This window comes from Dendrobates tinctorius, unplaced genomic scaffold (assembly GCF_039654945.1).
Source record: "Dendrobates tinctorius isolate UK_male_01 unplaced genomic scaffold, ASM3965494v1 ptg000019l, whole genome shotgun sequence".
Classification (NCBI taxonomy): domain Eukaryota; kingdom Metazoa; phylum Chordata; class Amphibia; order Anura; family Dendrobatidae; genus Dendrobates; species Dendrobates tinctorius.
In genome coordinates, this window is record NW_027361687.1 from 69,534,295 (window position 1) to 69,551,571 (window position 17,277).

Consider the following 17,277-nt stretch of genomic DNA (forward strand, 5'->3'; position numbering starts at 1 on the left):
TACAGACAGAGTGATCTATTTCACGTGTTTATTTCTGTTAATGTTGATTATGGCTTACAGCCAGTGAAAACCCAAAAGTCATTATCTCAGTAAATTAGAATACTTTATAACACCAGCTTGAAAAAATGATTTGAAAAAATGAAATATTGGCCTAAGGAAATGTATGTTCAGTAAGTGCACTGAATACTTGGTCGGGGCTCCTTTGGCATCAATTACTTCATCAATGCGGCGTGACATGGAGGTGATCAGCCTGTGGCACTGCTGAGGTGTTATGGAAGCCCAGGTTGCTTTGATAGCAGCCTTCAGCTTGTCTGCATTGTGGGGTCTGGTGTCTAATCTTCCTCTTAACACTTGACAATACCCCATAGGTTCTCTATGGGGTTAAGGTCAGGCAAGTTTGCTGGCCAATCAAGCACAGTGATACTGTTTTGTAAACCAGGAATTGGTACTTTTGGCAGTGTGGACAGGTGCCAAGTCCTGCTGAAGAATGACATTTCCATCTCCAATAAGCTTGTTGGCAGAGGGAAGCATGAAGTGCCCTAAAATTTCCTGGTAGACGGCTGTGCTGACTTTGGTCTTGATAAAACACAGTGAGTGGACCTACACCAGCAGATGACATGGCTCCCAAAACAATCATTGATTGTGGATACTTCACACTAAACCCAGAAATCAAGATCCCAGAGTCTGGAGGAAGAGTGGAGAGGCCACAATCCAACCTGCTTGAGGTCTAGTGTGAAGTTTCCACATTCAGTGATGGTTTGGGGAGCCATGTCATCTGCTGGTGTAGGTCCACTGTGACTTGGCCGAAGGTTCACCTTCCAACAAGACAATGACACTAAGCACACAGCTAAACTAACAAAGGAGCGGCGTCAGAACAACTCTGTGACCTTTCTTGACTGGCCCAGCCAGAGCCCTGACCTAAACCCAATGGAGCATCTCTGGAGAGACCTGAAAATGGCTGTCCACCAACGATCACCATCCAACCTGACTGAACTGGAGAGGATCTGCAAGGAAGAATGGCAGAGGATCCCCAAGTCCAGGTGTGGAAAAACTTGTGGCATCATTCCCAAGAACACTCATGGCTGTACTAGCTCAAAAGGGAGCTTCTACTCAATACTGGGCAAAGAGTTTGAATACTTATGACCATGTGATATTACATTTTTTTCTTTTTTAATAAATTTGCAAAAATTTCTACATTTGTTTTTTTTTTCAGTTAAGATGGGGTGTAGAGTGTACACTAATGAGAAAAATGAACATTTTTGACAAATGGCTGTAATGATACAGTGAAAAATTTAAAGGGGTCTGAGAACTTTCCGTACTTGCTGTATATCGTTTAAGATTACTTCCTTTTTCCTTTTCCCCTAAAGTGTAAAAAAAAAAAAAAAAATCTGAAAAGCAGAACTAGTCATATATTTGGTTTTGCCACCTGGGTAATTGTCCAATAAAATTACAGCAAAACAGCAGTGTCCAAAACCAGCCAACTACCAAAAATAGGGCATTATAGCTTTCAGATTAGGGAAACTGAGGATATATATATATTTTTTCTTTAATTACTGTAATTTTCCTTCTTAAGTTGTGAAGCAGAAAAATATCTGTACGTTTTGTTGTCAAAGCTTCACTTTTTGGCAGAAGGAAAGTGACCGCCGCTGTAGGAATTGATCGAAGGTGGTCCGGCTGCTGTAATATGACCGGTCTCCATGTATAAAGAAGTGTCAGTCAGATTGCCCGTCCATGAGGGTCCGGGCTCTACAGGGAGGTGTCTGTGGGGCACCCTTTCATCCAGAAGAGTGTTTGGGAGACACCGGGCTCTGTGCCCATGTTCTTCCACCAAATTCCCCCTCCATGTCTGTATGGACCGTTGACACTGGGGAACAGGAATGTGCCACTGTCCCCACAAAGCTGGATTCCACAATAGTCCACAGTGTGCGGGGTCAGCGGGACTGGATGTGGGGGGCGCAGCAGGACTTAATGTGGTGGGGGGGGCAGCGAGACTGGATGTGGGGGGTATTGGGACTGGTTGAGAAAAACCCACTTCCAGTGCTGTGTATTCCCTCCTGTCTGCAGCCGCACTTGTTGGATTGCTATTTCCCAACTCATCTTGTTACTCATAATCCTACAAACTGTAACTCCTGTAATGTGAGGGATGGGTGAGGGAAAGCGTCACCAGATCATTGCCTTATGTACACTCAGGCCACCTCTGGGTCAACACAAGGTTAATCACGTTACAGACACTTGGCTCTATCATTCCCAATGTGCACTGTATGTATGATGGTCTGGACTAATGAAATATCATATGGTGCATTCAGAAAAGGAAGGAAAAGTGAAATGGACAATAGAAAACTGCATTTTTTTTTTTTTTGTTTAAATTTGGTTAGTTGGCACCTCCCATCTGACCAATATATATCTGAAGCAGCAGCTCAAATATCTGGGTGCCAAACCTCCTATTTTTTTTTTTTTAATTAATTTTAATAAAAATGAAGATAGTGTTGCTATTATCTTTAACTTATTTTATATATTATATATTGTTGTAGTGTTTTGGGATCTATAATGACTTTTTGGTTCGATTATTCCATTTTTTTATAGAATGCCGCCAAAAATAAAAAAAACAAGGATTTTTTAATTTTCTATATTCTGTTATCTTTATTCCGTTTCCACGTTCACCATATGCTTTGTCAGTTCAGACCATTAAAACTGCACTGAAGCTAAATATGATTTGTGTTTTAGGCTTTTGCTTTTTACGTGCTGTTTTGTTTTTGTTTGGATTTTTTTTTGGGTGGGGGGCTCTTCTAGTAGCCGGATTGTCATCTTTTTCATACTGTACAGGAGCTGAAACACCTGATTCTGGAGGCTGCGGACGGCTTCCTTTTTGTGGTGTCCTGTGAGACGGGAAGGATTGTCTACGTGTCGGACTCGGTGACCCCCGTCCTCAACCAGCCGCAGACAGAATGGTTTGGGGGCAACTTGTATGACCAGGTGCACCCCGACGATGTGGACAAGCTTCGGGAGCAGCTCTCTACCGCAGAGAATGCCATGACGGGTGCGTGCTTAGGTGCCGTGTGTTGTACCTGGCTGCAGGCGCTCTTTGCACATCATGTCACCAACTTGTTGTTTTTCTCTTAATCACAAAGGGCGCATCCTAGATCTAAAAACCGGCACCGTGAAGAAAGAAGGTCAGCAGTCCTCCATGAGAATGTGTATGGGCTCCCGGAGGTCGTTCATCTGCAGGATGAGGTGAGGACCCTTGGATTCAGGTCTGTGAAGCTAAGCATGGATTTTTGTCTGTGGATAGATAATAACTTTACTGCCATCCCTGATTGGCCAGTGATTGCTCCCAGCACAGGCATATAATGATGCTGTCACGGGGTTGCCGCGACAATGTGGAGCCAGAAGACCACAGCATCTGATTGCTCCTACTTCGGCACTGAGATGAGGCACTTCTGTTCTAAATGTGTTTATCCCTTCTGGCAGAACAGGGGTTAATCGGCCATGTTGGAAATCCATGTGCTCACAGCTGAGCTCGGTTAGCCACCACTCCTTTCCCCTTTGTAATCTGGGCTCTGTTACAAATCCTTGTCGGAGCTAGCATTTGCTGCATAGCTAACAGAGGGAGAGGTGTTCATATGAGAAGGATTGTTGGAGGAGTTATGTGTTGCTTGGTTTGTATATGTGGTAGTTCCCTATTCTTCTCTATTTTGGTTTATTCCTCTGCCTTCACACCACGCTGCATTCCTCTGTTATATGTGAGTGAATATTTTGTATGCCTGGAGTTTTCTGTTAACCCTTGTTTGTGTTGCCTTGTTTGTCGGGTTGGTGTACTACGGGGCACAGTAGGGCCCCTCTTCCCTGGGAAGGTGAAGAGAATATACGGCACCCATAGGAACAGCAAGTCACAGACCTGCGCAAGATGTCGGCTGGGGGAACAGATCACAGAGTAGTGAACAGACAAAGAATCAATATAAATTCTGCAGTCAGAGATTGTCAGCAGCGTGGTAACAGTTGACCAGCTGTGATCAGAGCTGCCTGTTTCTACCATGAGCCTGTTTCTGTCAGCGATTTCACAAGCTTGGACTTTCCCCTTTCTTTCAGATGTGGGAATGCTGTTGTGGATCCGGCCTCCATGAACCGGCTCAGCTTCATGAGGAACAGAAACAGGTGACTGGGCAGATATTTTGTAAGCGGGGGGGGGGCGTGCAGTAATGCCAGTCTAACAGTGTCCTTGGTGACCCCCAATTTTACATTTTTCTAAAGTATTTTTTTTTTTTTTCCATTAAAGGAACGGCCTTGGTCCCCCTAAAGACGGCGAGCCTCAGTTTGTGGTAGTGCATTGCACGGGATATATAAAAGCATGGCCGCCTGCAGGTAAGTCTTTGTATATCATTACACTTATTAAAATACCGTTCCTGTATAGAAGAGGTCTGCATACGTGATCCATACAATGGCTGACTCTGACATTGATAGGTGTCACATTGCCAGACGACGACCAGGATGCTGGACAGAGCAGTAAGTTCTGCCTGGTGGCCATCGGCCGGCTACAGGTGAGTACTGATTCTTACAGGGATGTAAACTGTTATATTCCACATGACATGTACTGTTATTTCCCTTTCATCAGGTAACAAGCTCCCCATCCTGCACAGACATGAATAGCGTCTGCCAGCCCATAGAGTTCATCTCTCGGCACAACGTGGATGGCATGTTCACATTTGTGGACCACCGATGTGCTGCAACTGTTGGCTACCAGCCACAGGTAATTGAAGGACAATCACTGCTTCTGGGTGTCTGTAAATGTTATTTATCTCCCATGTACTCATTGATACGATCCACTATAGCTGATGTCACAGCTCACCACCTCGTCTTCATGTACAATGACTAATAACCTGTATATACAGTAGATGACACAGGATCCACCATTCACAATAGGTAATGTCACAGTTCTCCTCCTCCTGTACAATGACTGATAATCTGTATATACAGTAGATAGCAGAGGATCTACCATTCACAATAGGTGATGTTACACCTCACCTCCTCCCCTCCCTTCACAATGACTGTTGCATAGTCATTAGAGATACTCGGTATCTTTGTGGCTAATTTACATGTGTTGTTTCCTGAAACAATAGGAAGTTAGAGTCTAAAAAAGTCCCAGTGTGAGAACTGCAACATTTCGATTTTTTTTTTTTTTTTTTTTTTTTTTATTTTCAATACAGATTGTGATATAGAAAAGAAAATACATCTAAACAATGTGCAATCTTCTCTCTTTGAGAACATATAATGCCATACTCAAGCAGAGAATGACCATTTTATACTAGCAATTCCCATTTATTCTGGGTGGGGGAGGGGGCAGATCGGGGTTGATATAGGAGTATAGCAAGGCACGAGAACTTGGTGCCTCCACCTTCAGGAGTAATTCAGGGACAAGTATAGACTAGGGCGCTCGTAGTTCTAGGGACCTGATAAGTGCCAAAAGCTCCAACACCTTTGTGACATTACCTCAGTATACAGTAGCTGACACAGGTTTCTCAATAGGTGATATCACAGCTCACCTCCTCCTGTACACTGACTGATAACACTTCTATATACAGCAGATAAAACAGGATCCACAATAAGTGATCTCACAGCTCACCTCCTCCCCCTCCTATACAATGACTGATAACACTGCTATTTAAAGTAGATAACACCGGATCCACCATTCACAATAGGTGATGTCACAACTCCTCCTGTACAATGTTAGTAATCTGTTTTCAATTCATTGTAGGAACTCCTAGGAAAAAGCATTGTGGAGTTCGCCCACCCTGAGGACGAGCAGCTGTTAAGAGACAGCTTTCAGCAGGTAATCTGCACATCACATTTTGGACCATTTTCACGCATCTGCAAATTTTGAGGTCAGGCCATGGGTCTCCTCACAGCCCCACATAACACCATCAAAAGACCCGGTTGCAATCCATCATTTTCATCCCTTGCTATCCCAGCATAGAGATATTGATGGGCAGGTCGACCATGTTCTGTGACTGCCCACAGCCTTTAGATATTTTGTAACTTGCGATGACCCCGGAATTGAATTTTCTAAAACTCCTCTACGTGCATGATGCTACAATTGCGGTCTTGGTGTCTCCGTGCAGGTGGTGAAATTAAAAGGCCAGGTTCTGTCCGTCATGTTCCGCTTCAGATCCAAAAGCCGCGAATGGCTGCTGATGAGAACCAGCTCGTTCACCTTCCAGAATCCCTACTCCGATGAGATCGAGTATATCATCTGCACTAACACCAACGTGAAGTAAGTGATTGGCAAGTTTATAGTGTGACTCCAAAACATACCTTAAGAAGGAAGTGGCACAAACACACGCTGGGTAAAGGGTTATTCTCAATCATATAGGGATAGTGTTGTATAGAGCTTGTAAAAACAAACACTTGTAAATTATTGCTTATTAAAATTTTCAGTCATTCCTGAGATATTAACACTTTTGTTTACAACTTGTTGCATTGGAGACCGACTACCACTGCCGCCTGGTTTTGAAGTACTGCACAGACTCTGGCCAGGATTAGGAGGTAACTGTGTGCTCCAACGAACCTAGCCAGCTTCAAAGCAAAGCTTACCCACTCAATAGAAAAGAACTTGTAAGTACACTACACATGTTCTGCTGTCTAGCAGTGGCGGTTGGTCTCCAAGGCAAATAGTGGTAAAATAAAGAAAAGTGTTTATCTCCAAAACGGCAAAAAATTTTAACAAGCTGTAAGTTGCCAAAATGCTGTTTTTACAAGCACTATCCAACAATACCCATTTGTGAATATGGGAATTAACCCTTTAATACCCCTTTTCTCCTTCGTCTCATTGGGGGACACAGAGACTGTGGGTGTGTGCTTCTGCCGTCTGGAGGCCGACACTAAGTGTACAAAAAAAGAGTTAGCTCCTCCTCCGCCGCATACACCCTCGCCCCTAGGCCGGGCGTAACTCAGTTTTTGCTTAGTGTCTGATGGAGGCACACGCAGTCTGGAGTTCCAGACTAGATTTTTTTTTTTTTTTTCCCCTCCCTTTTTTCTATGAAGATAAGATAGGGGCGACGGATCCTATAGAGAGGATCCGATCTCCCCAAATCACCAACGGGCGACCACGTGTGAGTAACCCTCCACGTGTCCTCTCCCGCACCGAGGGACACATCTGGGACTTTTTTCCAGACATCTATTTTTTAACGAAAGAGGGGCAACGCGTCCTGATTAGAGGACTCGGTTTCCCCACAACTTCATCAGGAGCACGTGTGAGCAGAACCAGGGGTCAGCCTCCGCGTTGCTACTCTCCTACAACAGCAGTGTATGGAGGACCCGTCCACCCCTTGGTAGTGAGTCCAGGGGGTTGAATCGGAGGCGCAGGTGAGAGCGTACAGGGGGAAGAGGCCGCGAGTAAGACCGACAGAGCCCCCCCCCCCCGCGCGCCTGCACGGCGGATGGCCCTGCTCACCTGTTTAGTATATGGGGGATCCGCTCCTGGAGCGCACCGCAAGTTGGCGCTGGTGGGTAGCGGTAGCCAGGGCGTTGCACCCGGGCTCCGCACGCCGCGTGTATCGCGGCCGGAAGCCCGCCGGCGGCCGCGGCCCCACTGCAGGAGGGCGCGAGTATCGCGCGAGGCCGCGCGCCGACTTCCGGTGGTAGCCGGAAGTCCCGCCCGCTGACTTCCGGTGGTAGCCGGAAGTCCCGCCCGCTGACGCGGCGGTGACAGCGGCGATGGTGGAGACGCGCGATATAGGGCAGGAGGTCAGAGGCGCAGATCCCGGAGAGACTTCCGCCCTAACACATCGCATCCACGCAAGGAGCCGGTGGGTGAGTGTAACTCCGTTTGGAGAACCACGCTGCTTGTCAGGGAAGAGGTTACCCTCCTCCTCCTTCTACTCTGCCTTCAGCCTGTGCAAGTATGTCTGCAAAAGGAAAAGCTCACTCTTTCCTTTACGCGGTTTGCGTGTCCTGTGGGGTCAGGCTGCCAAAGGCACAGGCGGGTAAATATTGTGAAGCCTGTGAGTCGGAGCGCGCCCAGGAGCCCCCCACTGTTTCTGAACCAAGGGGTCAGGACCCCCCGGAATGGGCGGTGTCCTTATCGCAGTCTATGCTGTCCCTTACAAGGGCAATTGAATCCCTTCAGGGCCCGGGCGGGAGCAGGGAGGGGGGTCTGCCAGCGGAAGAGAGCTCGTCCTCGTCTCAGGACCCTCCAACCATTAGAGGTCGCTCCAGTACCAGGCAAGCTCATATCAAGAGGGTTCGTTCCCCGTCGGCCGGACCCTCCGGGGCTTCGGCGGCGGGTATTAGGGCATCCCGTTCCCCGTCACTGAGCTCTGGGAGCGATCAGGATGAAGGAGAGGAGGAAGGAGCCTGGAATCTAGAAAGTCTGGGGTTCCAGGATTCGGTGGACAGTCTCATTGAGGCAGTCAACCAGACATTAGAGATCGAGGACGATGTGCCCACAGCCTCAGGTCACAAGGTCTCTTTTAAGAAATCCAGGCGACCACATAGAAGATTTGCCACGCATCCGGAGTTTGAGGAGCTAGTCCAGAAACATAGAGATCACCCGGATAAGCGCTTTGCAATGCAAAAAGCGCTACAGGCAAAGTATCCGTTTCCTCCTGAGCTCCATAAGGCTTGGGTAGAGTCGCCAGTAGTGGACCCTCCCGTGTCACGTTTAGCATCTAGGTCGCTATTGTCAATACCCAGTGTTTCCTCTATTAAGGACCCAACTGATCGCCTCATGGACGGGCTTGCCCGCTCGGTATATGAGGCAGCAGGGTCGGCTCTGGCCCCCTCCTTTGCGGCGACTTGGGTGGCTAAAGCCATGGTTTCGTGGGGGGAAGCTCTGTATAAGGCCCTCCAGGACAGGGATCTGCCCGCGGAGGTCTTAGAGGTGGCAAATCAGATGTCAGGGGCAAGTGATTATCTTGTCAGCGCCTCACTGGACGCGGCCGAGTGTTCGGCGGTGGCAGCGGCGAATGCGATCGCCATTAGGCGTGCATTATGGCTGAGGCTGTGGAAAGCGGATTCTATCTCTAAAAAATCCTTGACCTCATTGCCTTTTCAGGGCAATCGATTGTTCGGTGAGAAGCTGGATAGGCTTATCTCAGAAGCCACAGGGGGGAAGAGTAGTTTCCTTCCGCAGCAGAGAAGTTGCCCGGCATTCAGGCAAACGCAAAGGCGTTTTCGACCCTTTCGTAGCCCCTGGGGGGGGACTCCGGCCAGGACATACTCCTCCGCAAACGATGGCCAGAGTAGGGAAAAACAAGTCTCTTACAGGGCCAATCCGCTGGGTAGAGGCCGAGGCCATTTACCCAGAGCGAAGGGGGCCAAGCCCCAAAAGCCTCCAGCTAAATGACTGGAGGCGCTCCGTACCTACGGACGACAGGGTGGGCGGACGCCTACTAAGGTTCAGCCACGTTTGGGTCGCAGTGACACGCGACACTTGGGTGGCAGAACTTGTATCGTCCGGGTACAAGATAGAGTTTGTCGGACGGCCACCACAGCGATTCTTCCGTTCGCGACTTTCCAAGACAGATTCGCAGGCGGAGAGTTTGTTACAGGCTGTAACGACGCTAGAGCACAAAGGGGTTATCGCCCCAGTGCCGCAGGGCGAAGAGTCGCAGGGGTTTTACTCCAATCTTTTTTCGGTCCCCAAAAAGGACGGGACTGTGAGGCCGGTTCTGGATCTAAAGATCCTAAACAGATTCATCAGGGTCAGGCGATTCCGGATGGAATCCCTCCGCTCGGTCATTGCAGCCATGGATCCAGGGGAATTCCTGGCCTCAATCGATGTGCAGGATGCATATCTGCATATTCCGATATTCCCCCCACACCAGAGGTTCCTGCGATTTGCGATCGGAGGACGTCACTTCCAATTCGTGGCTCTGCCCTTTGGTCTGGCCACTGCCCCCAGAGTCTTTACAAAGATAATGGCGGTGGTTATGGCCATCCTGCATGCACGGGGCATAACGGTGTTACCTTACCTGGACGACCTTTTGGTAAAGGGGCCGTCGTTTCAGGAGTGCCAGGACAATGTCAATATTACTCTGGATACCCTGGCCCGTCTGGGCTGGCTGATCAATTGGAGCAAGTCGTCCTTGATTCCAGCCCAAAAAATCGTGTTCCTGGGCATGATTTTCGACACCTCCCGGGGGCTGGTGATCCTCCCTCAGGACAAGGCGCAAAAAATCAAGCAAGGGATACGGAACCTTCTACAGCCGGGCTCCAGATCCATCCGGTATGGCATGAGTGTGTTGGGCAGAATGGTGGCGGCGATAGAAGCAATCCCGTTTGCCCAGTTCCATCTCCGTCCGCTTCAGCATGCGCTCTTGACAGCATGGGACCGGAGGCTGCTGTCTCTCAGTCATCGGTGCAAATTGTCTCCGCTAGTACGGGGTTCACTCCGGTGGTGGACTCGCGACTCGTCTCTGGTCCAGGGGAAGCCCTTTCCCCCGGAACAATGGTTGGTGGTGACGACCGATGCAAGCCTGCAGGGTTGGGGAGCAGTTTTCCAGAGTCACATAGCCCAGGGGCGATGGTCGGTTCAGGAGGTAATTCTCCCGATCAACATTCTGGAGATACGGGCAATACGATTGGCCCTACGACATTTCCAGTGTTTCCTGAGACACCGGCCGGTGCGCATCCAGACGGACAATGCTACAGCAGTAGCATATGTCAACCATCAAGGGGGCACGCGCAGCCAGGCAGCCATGCGCGAGGTCGGACTGGTACTACGTTGGGCGGAGAAGAACCGCGTGGTAATTTCAGCGGTGCACATTCCAGGAGTCGAAAACTGGGCGGCAGATTTTCTCAGCCGACAGGGGGTTGCGGCAGGGGAATGGTCCCTGCACCCCGAGATCTTTCAGCAGATCTGCCAACGGTGGGGGACACCAGACGTGGACCTTATGGCATCCAGAGAGAATGCCAAGGTACTAAGGTTTGTCGCTCGATCCCTCGAACCGCAGGCAATCGCAGCAGACGCACTGGTGCTCCCGTGGAGCCAGTTTCGTCTCCCGTACTTGTTCCCCCCGCTGCCGCTGCTTCCAAGAGTTATCAGGAAAATAAGGAGAGAGAAGGTTCCAGCAATTCTGCTGGCCCCAGACTGGCCCCGGCGGGCCTGGTACGCAGATCTGGTCCAACTAGTGGTGGACGTACCCTGGCGTCTTCCAGATCGGCCGGACTTACTGTCCCAAGGGCCGATCTGCCATCCGAACTTAGGGGTCCTGTGTTTGACGGCGTGGCCATTGAATCTTGGCTGTTAACACAGGCAGGATTCAGACGCGATGTGGCGGCCACGATGGTGAGTGCCCGAAAGCCTTCCTCGGCGAGGGTGTATCATCGGACTTGGGAAGTATTCTTCCGTTGGTGTAGGGATCGTGAAGTGGCTCCTCTGGTTTTTTCGATCCCCAACGTACTGGCTTTTCTACAGGCAGGGCTGGACGCAGGGTTGGCCCCGAGTTCCCTCAGAACGCAAATCTCGGCCCTGTCGGTACTTTTCCAACGAAAAGTCGCTTCCGTCTGGCAGGTTAGGACGTTTATGCAGGGGGTCGCACATTTAGTACCCCCCTATAAGGCGCCGACGGAATCATGGGACCTGAATTTGGTGCTCAGAGCCCTTCAGGAGGCCCCTTTCGAACCATTGCAAGAGGTCTCCTTACCTTACCTGTCCAGAAAGGTCGTTTTTCTAGTAGCCATAACGTCTATTAGGCGGGTTTCGGAATTGGCGGCCTTATCTTGTAAACCACCGTTCCTAACCTTTTATAAGGATAAGGTAGTTTTAAGGCCAGCTCCCCCCTTCTTGCCGAAGGTTGTGTCTGCATTTCATATCAACGAAGACATCGTCTTACCCTCGTTTTGCCCGGCACCGGTGCACAGGGTAGAGAAGGCTTTGCACACTCTGGATCTGGTAAGAGCTCTTAGGAGGTATGTGGCGAGGACGGCGCCATTCCGCCAGACAGACTCTCTATTCGTGGTTCCAGAGGGACGGCGGAAGGGGCTCGCTGCGTCCAGAGCGACTTTGGCCAGATGGGTTCGCCTGACGGTCCAAGAAGCTTATCAAATCAGTGGCACGCCAGTTCCGGCAGGGATCAAGGCTCACTCGGCACGGGCAGTGGGTGCCTCATGGGCACTACGACACCAGGCTTCAGCGGAGCAGGTATGCAAAGCAGCTACCTGGTCCAGTTTACATACGTTTGTCAAGCATTATAACGTACATACCCAGGCATCCTCGGATGCAAGCCTGGGAAGAAAGATCCTCCAGGCAGCAGTTGCGCACCTCTAATCAGGGGCGCAAATTAGCATGGATTGGGTGAGTTAAGATCCCGCCCAGAGGACTGCTTTAGGACGTCCCACAGTCTCTGTGTCCCCCAATGAGACGAAGGAGAAACATGGATTTTTGTGAGTACTCACCGTAAAATCCTTTTCTCCGAGACGCTCATTGGGGGACACAGCACCCACCCTATCAGCCAGTTGGCTTTTACTTATTTTGAGTTTTACAAATCCTTGTACAAGGTTTAGGGTGGCCCCTTTTTCAGACATATAGTTTCTTGCCTGAGTTTAAGGCGCGTTCTCCTACTGCTTATGCACTAAACTGAGTTACGCCCGGCCTAGGGGCGAGGGTGTATGCGGCGGAGGAGGAGCTAACTCTTTTTTTGTACACTTAGTGTCGGCCTCCAGACGGCAGAAGCACACACCCACAGTCTCTGTGTCCCCCAATGAGCGTCTCGGAGAAAAGGATTTTACGGTGAGTACTCACAAAAATCCATGTTTCCACTGAATTGCATGTTTTCTTATCCCTAGGAACTCCAACCAGGAGTCACGACCAGCCTTGGCCAGCTCTATGCAGAGACCACCACTAGCCCAGAGCATTCCACTCGCTCTGGAAATGGGGGCTCCGGGACAGCTGTCTGCCAGGTGAGTGAGGCTATCACATTTAAGACTATATGATGTACACAGCCGGAACATTTCAAGGACCAGGAAATGTGAACCTTTAGAGGGCGCTATATATAGGTAATTCTGCTACATATGCATGAGTGAAAGTAGATGAGAGTGGCATTGAAATGGCACACCATGTGGTTAGGAGTGGTATTACAAGGGAATGTACTGTATTTTGTCTGTTAGGACTGTTTGTTCTGTCCTTGCTGTGAGTTCTGTAAGATGAAACTTTCCATGAGAATTACTTTTACCTTGTCAAATTCTTCTGTTGTGCGCAGGCAGCAGCCTCCGCCACAGCCAGACCTGGACGTCGTTCCCTGCAGAGATAATCTGGGAGCGTACAACCACGCACAGGTGAGGCGCCAACACGGCAGCATTCATTTTAATACGTTCTCTCCTCGCATAAAGATTTTGTGCCTCTAAAAGCTGTCACTTCAGGTGCACGTGCATGGAACAGACACGGGAACCATAGATGAGGGATTTTGGCTGTGTTATACAGCGGCACTTATTAGAATCATAGAGGTGTTTTTTCTCTCCTTTAAAGGTACCAGTTCAGCCAGTGACTGCGTCCGTACCTGATCACAGCAAATCTCTAGAGAAATCAGACACGCTTTACGGACAGGAGAGAGATTCGAGGTTTGCCGAGATCTACGGCACCATTAACCCAGGTACGACCATTGCTTTAGGAATAAAACACAATTGAAGCATTTATTACCGATAAGGCTTTGCAAAAAAAAATAAAAAATTCTTTGGGTTTCCATGGTAACAGACTACAATCAATTCCTGTGTAGTCTGATCCTGCAATCACATTTGTTTTTACAACTTGTCTTTTTTTTTTTTTTTTTTTTGTCTGATGTTTTATTCTCGCATTTAGACCAGAATAAAGCTCTTAATCCTACTGGGGTCCCCGGAAGCCAGCAACTCTTCCCGCAAGCCAACACTTTCACTCCTGCCCCCCGCCCAGTGGAAAATTTTAGGTGAGAACCCTCCTCCCCCAACTAATAGTTATATTGACAACAAGACACATTTGTTGCCTAATGCTGAGATTGAGGGTCCCATGTCCCCCTGTGTGAATGGTACACTAGTGCTGACTCCATGTAGCGTTTTCTGACCCTAGGGTATGATTGATTTGTGTATGAATATCAGGGGGCACCAGAGATCTTGAAAATAATTGTGGTTTTTATATATATATATATCAGGAGCAGCGGGCTGGTTTCTCCAGGGAACATTATCCAACAGCCGGTGTCTACGGGGCAGATTCTTGCCCAGATATCGCGGCATGCCAGCCCCACACAAGTCACTGGCACCAACTGGAGCTCTGGCACGCGTCCATCCTTCACCGCACAGGTAGAAATGATGCATATATTATAGCTTGGTGTTCCATAGACTTTGTTTTTGCACCACACGTATGGTCCTGATTTGATAATTGATTTGCAGGCGGCAAAGACCCAGTCTCCTTCGTTTGGCATGAGCAACTTCCAGACGACTCCTACCAACTTCAGCCCATTGTCCTCCCAGAGTTCAACATCTTCTCCTGCTGGGGCCACATACCCCAACCTAGCCACTAGAAGCAACAACTTTGGTAAAAAAAATTTAAAAAAAAGTCTCTTGACTTTCTATCATTTTAGATTTAAACAGTATGTTACCAGGTCAAAAATTGACAATGTGTGCCCATCTTATTTCCATTGCACTTCTGTGTATTTCAGGTTTTGTTTCCTTGAATTCAGCCATACGGTTCAAGAGATATGGGCATCTTTATAAGGTTGTGTGGCTCACAGAATCCTATGGGGCGGGTCTTTAGACTTCTGTGCATAATTACTCCTTTTTCTCCATGCCCTCTTGTAAGATAAGTAAGAATTAGTACTAAATAAAAAAGCTTGAATATGAGCCCGTGTGGAAGATTTAAGAAAAAATGAATACCGTGGAGCAGTGGAAATAAGATAAAGGCAAAACTGGACTTTTAACCTGGTGACAGGTCCTCTATAAAAGGTTTTCTGGTATTACTTTCAATGGACGGTTGTGGAGGGGGATGCAGGGATGAATCATTAGAGGATATCATGGGGGATGCAGGGATGGGTGAATGATGGGGGGACGCAGGGATGGGTGACTGATGGGGGGGGGGGGGGACGCAGGGATGGATGTATGAATGGGACTGATTGGGATAGATGGGTGAATGAAAGAAAGAAAGGGGCAGGGATGGCTGAATGATGACGGATGCAGGAATGAATGATGTTGGGGGGACAGCGATGGATGAATGATGTCGGGTGGTCACAAGGATGGATGAATGTGACGGCGAGTGGGATGGGTCTGCTATGCACTGTTGTGCAGCAATATTCTACTTCTGACATGTAGTCATGTCTTCAGCTGCAGAGGTGGGACAGCCTCGCGTTCCCTTCCAGTCGCGGGCAGCAGATGCAGTAGCCGTGTGGCCCCAGTGGCCTCAGAGTCAACATCACGGCCAGAACAACCCAGAAGCTCACATTCAGCCACAGGCCAGCCAGTCAGAGGTGTTTCCAGTAAGTCTAACCCTGACACACTGTACATCGGTGTGATTTTGTTCCCACGCATCATGTAAGGTTCAAAAAATCCAAAGCCGATAGTTGTTTTGTTTTTGCAACAAGTCTATACACCCTTCTGGTCTTGTTACCCGGCCGAATTGAGACTGTTTTCTCTTTTCCCCTTCTGTCTAGGACATGTTGTCCATGCTGGGAGACCAGACCTCCAGCTACAACAACGAGGAGTTTTCCGAGCTCAACATGTTCCAGCCCTTCGCTGAGTAAAGCCATACCGCAGAGGACAGACACTGGGATCGGATCCCTACAAATGTTTTTGCTCCTCTCCCTCTTCTTCCACCTCCTCAATCACTCGTTCTTTTCTCTTGGCCGAGGAGAGATGCAGTAAGGCAGGCGGATTCTGCGAGAAGGGACGTGGACACCAGGACTCGAGGAGGAACAGTCACAGGGACACCACAGAACTGCCTTTTATATGGAGAGGCCCGATCATGTTCCCTCTCCGACCCCTCACCAGCTTTCACCCCACATATTGTGCCACTGATTTGTGAAACCTGCCTCTGAATCCAGAAGGACCGGATTACACCCCTCATTCCCCGATCTACCACCTTCCCCCCCACCCTCAAGCATTTCATTATTATATAGTGACCTTAAAGAAGACCCTAAAGTGATCCTTTTAGACTCTATCAGGGAGGAAACCTGCGTAGGATAATCACACATGTAGTCGGTGCCTTTTTTATCATATCAGGACAGGGAATCGCTAGAAGACAAAGAATTTGTGCGGACCCCAAGGGAATGCTCGTGTCATAGCGATAAGTCGTAGGCCTGGGTCTGCACAACATGGAGGCTATTAACGACCCAGGGACTCCTTTTAAAGGGGTTGCCTCATAATGACCCATGTCCTGCTCCTTGGGACGGTGGGCATTCATCTGACTGCCAGAGATAAAAGACATCCTCTCTAAACAAAAACCGGGTGAACGAATATTTAATAATTTTATTATAACACCTGCAATACGGATTGAACTTTTTATTATTTTTTTTTTTATTTTTTTTTACGAATGAGCTTTTAAAAACTTCATGATGGCGGCCATAAAAAAAAAAAAAGTGAAAAATCTCAAACAATTCCTCAAGTTGCAGGATTGAGTTTTGGGATATCATCATGATCTCGCCTCGCAATTGAAGGCTGCCTCGTCCCGCGCACAGCTCAACGATTGATACGTAACTTTTAGGATAATCCCAGGATTAGTGCAGATTCTTTTTACGTCTTGTACTACATAGCACACTTTAATCTGCAGGATCAATGGCTGTTTCTTGACTTTTTCCTTGCGCTCTCAAAAGTTTTTTTTTTTTTGTGCAAAGTGTTATATGTGTATACTATATAAAATAATATAATTTTATGAGAATTTTTACTTGTTCTTGTAAGTGCTCTGGTCTCTGGGTGTCTTATTCTTGTGGTTGATGGTACAGATGAGGCTGTTGGCTCTGATTGCAAAATTGTGGGGAGGTGAGAGTTTCCAGCCCATGTGCTGGTAAAAACATTTGTGTGTACAGCTCCAATGCCGAACTATGCAGGAAAGGTTAAAAAAAAAAATCCAACCCGATTTAAAATGTGTATGGGTAGCGCCTCGAGAAATATATAGAACCACAGTATATGTTTGTGTGTGTGTATATGTATACGTGTGTGTATATGTGTGTGTGTATGTATGTATGTATGTGTATATATATATATATATATATATATATATATATAATGTGTGTGTATGTATAACAGGATTTTTAAGTTGCTTACCGTAAAATCTGTTTCTCGGAGCCTTCATTGGGGGACACAGAGACCATGGGTGTATGCTGCTGC

The 17,277-nt window shown here is 48.2% G+C and overlaps 1 protein-coding gene across 3 annotated transcripts in view; it reads left to right on the forward strand.

Annotated features, from left to right (window-relative positions):
• ARNT (aryl hydrocarbon receptor nuclear translocator) overlaps positions 1 to 16,834 on the forward strand; it is a 51,046-nt gene extending 34,212 nt beyond the window's left edge. For 2 of the 3 annotated variants that reach the window (XM_073567208.1, XM_073567210.1), the window contains 16 exons: positions 2,824 to 3,037; positions 3,129 to 3,231; positions 4,087 to 4,152; positions 4,274 to 4,359; positions 4,459 to 4,535; positions 4,610 to 4,744; positions 5,750 to 5,824; positions 6,114 to 6,265; positions 12,781 to 12,894; positions 13,194 to 13,269; positions 13,460 to 13,583; positions 13,790 to 13,892; positions 14,115 to 14,262; positions 14,353 to 14,497; positions 15,280 to 15,431; positions 15,606 to 16,834. In XM_073567208.1, the coding sequence (XP_073423309.1) occupies positions 2,824 to 3,037; positions 3,129 to 3,231; positions 4,087 to 4,152; positions 4,274 to 4,359; positions 4,459 to 4,535; positions 4,610 to 4,744; positions 5,750 to 5,824; positions 6,114 to 6,265; positions 12,781 to 12,894; positions 13,194 to 13,269; positions 13,460 to 13,583; positions 13,790 to 13,892; positions 14,115 to 14,262; positions 14,353 to 14,497; positions 15,280 to 15,431; positions 15,606 to 15,695 (1,860 nt within the window). In that variant the 3' untranslated portion in view covers positions 15,696 to 16,834. Of the gene's footprint in view, positions 1 to 2,823; positions 3,038 to 3,128; positions 3,232 to 4,086; positions 4,153 to 4,273; positions 4,360 to 4,458; positions 4,536 to 4,609; positions 4,745 to 5,749; positions 5,825 to 6,113; positions 6,266 to 12,780; positions 12,895 to 13,193; positions 13,270 to 13,459; positions 13,584 to 13,789; positions 13,893 to 14,114; positions 14,263 to 14,352; positions 14,498 to 14,621; positions 14,803 to 15,279; positions 15,432 to 15,605 lie in introns of those variants that run through there. The other variant, XM_073567209.1, reaches the window with a different exon arrangement.
• The last annotated feature ends 443 nt before the right edge of the window (positions 16,835 to 17,277 follow it).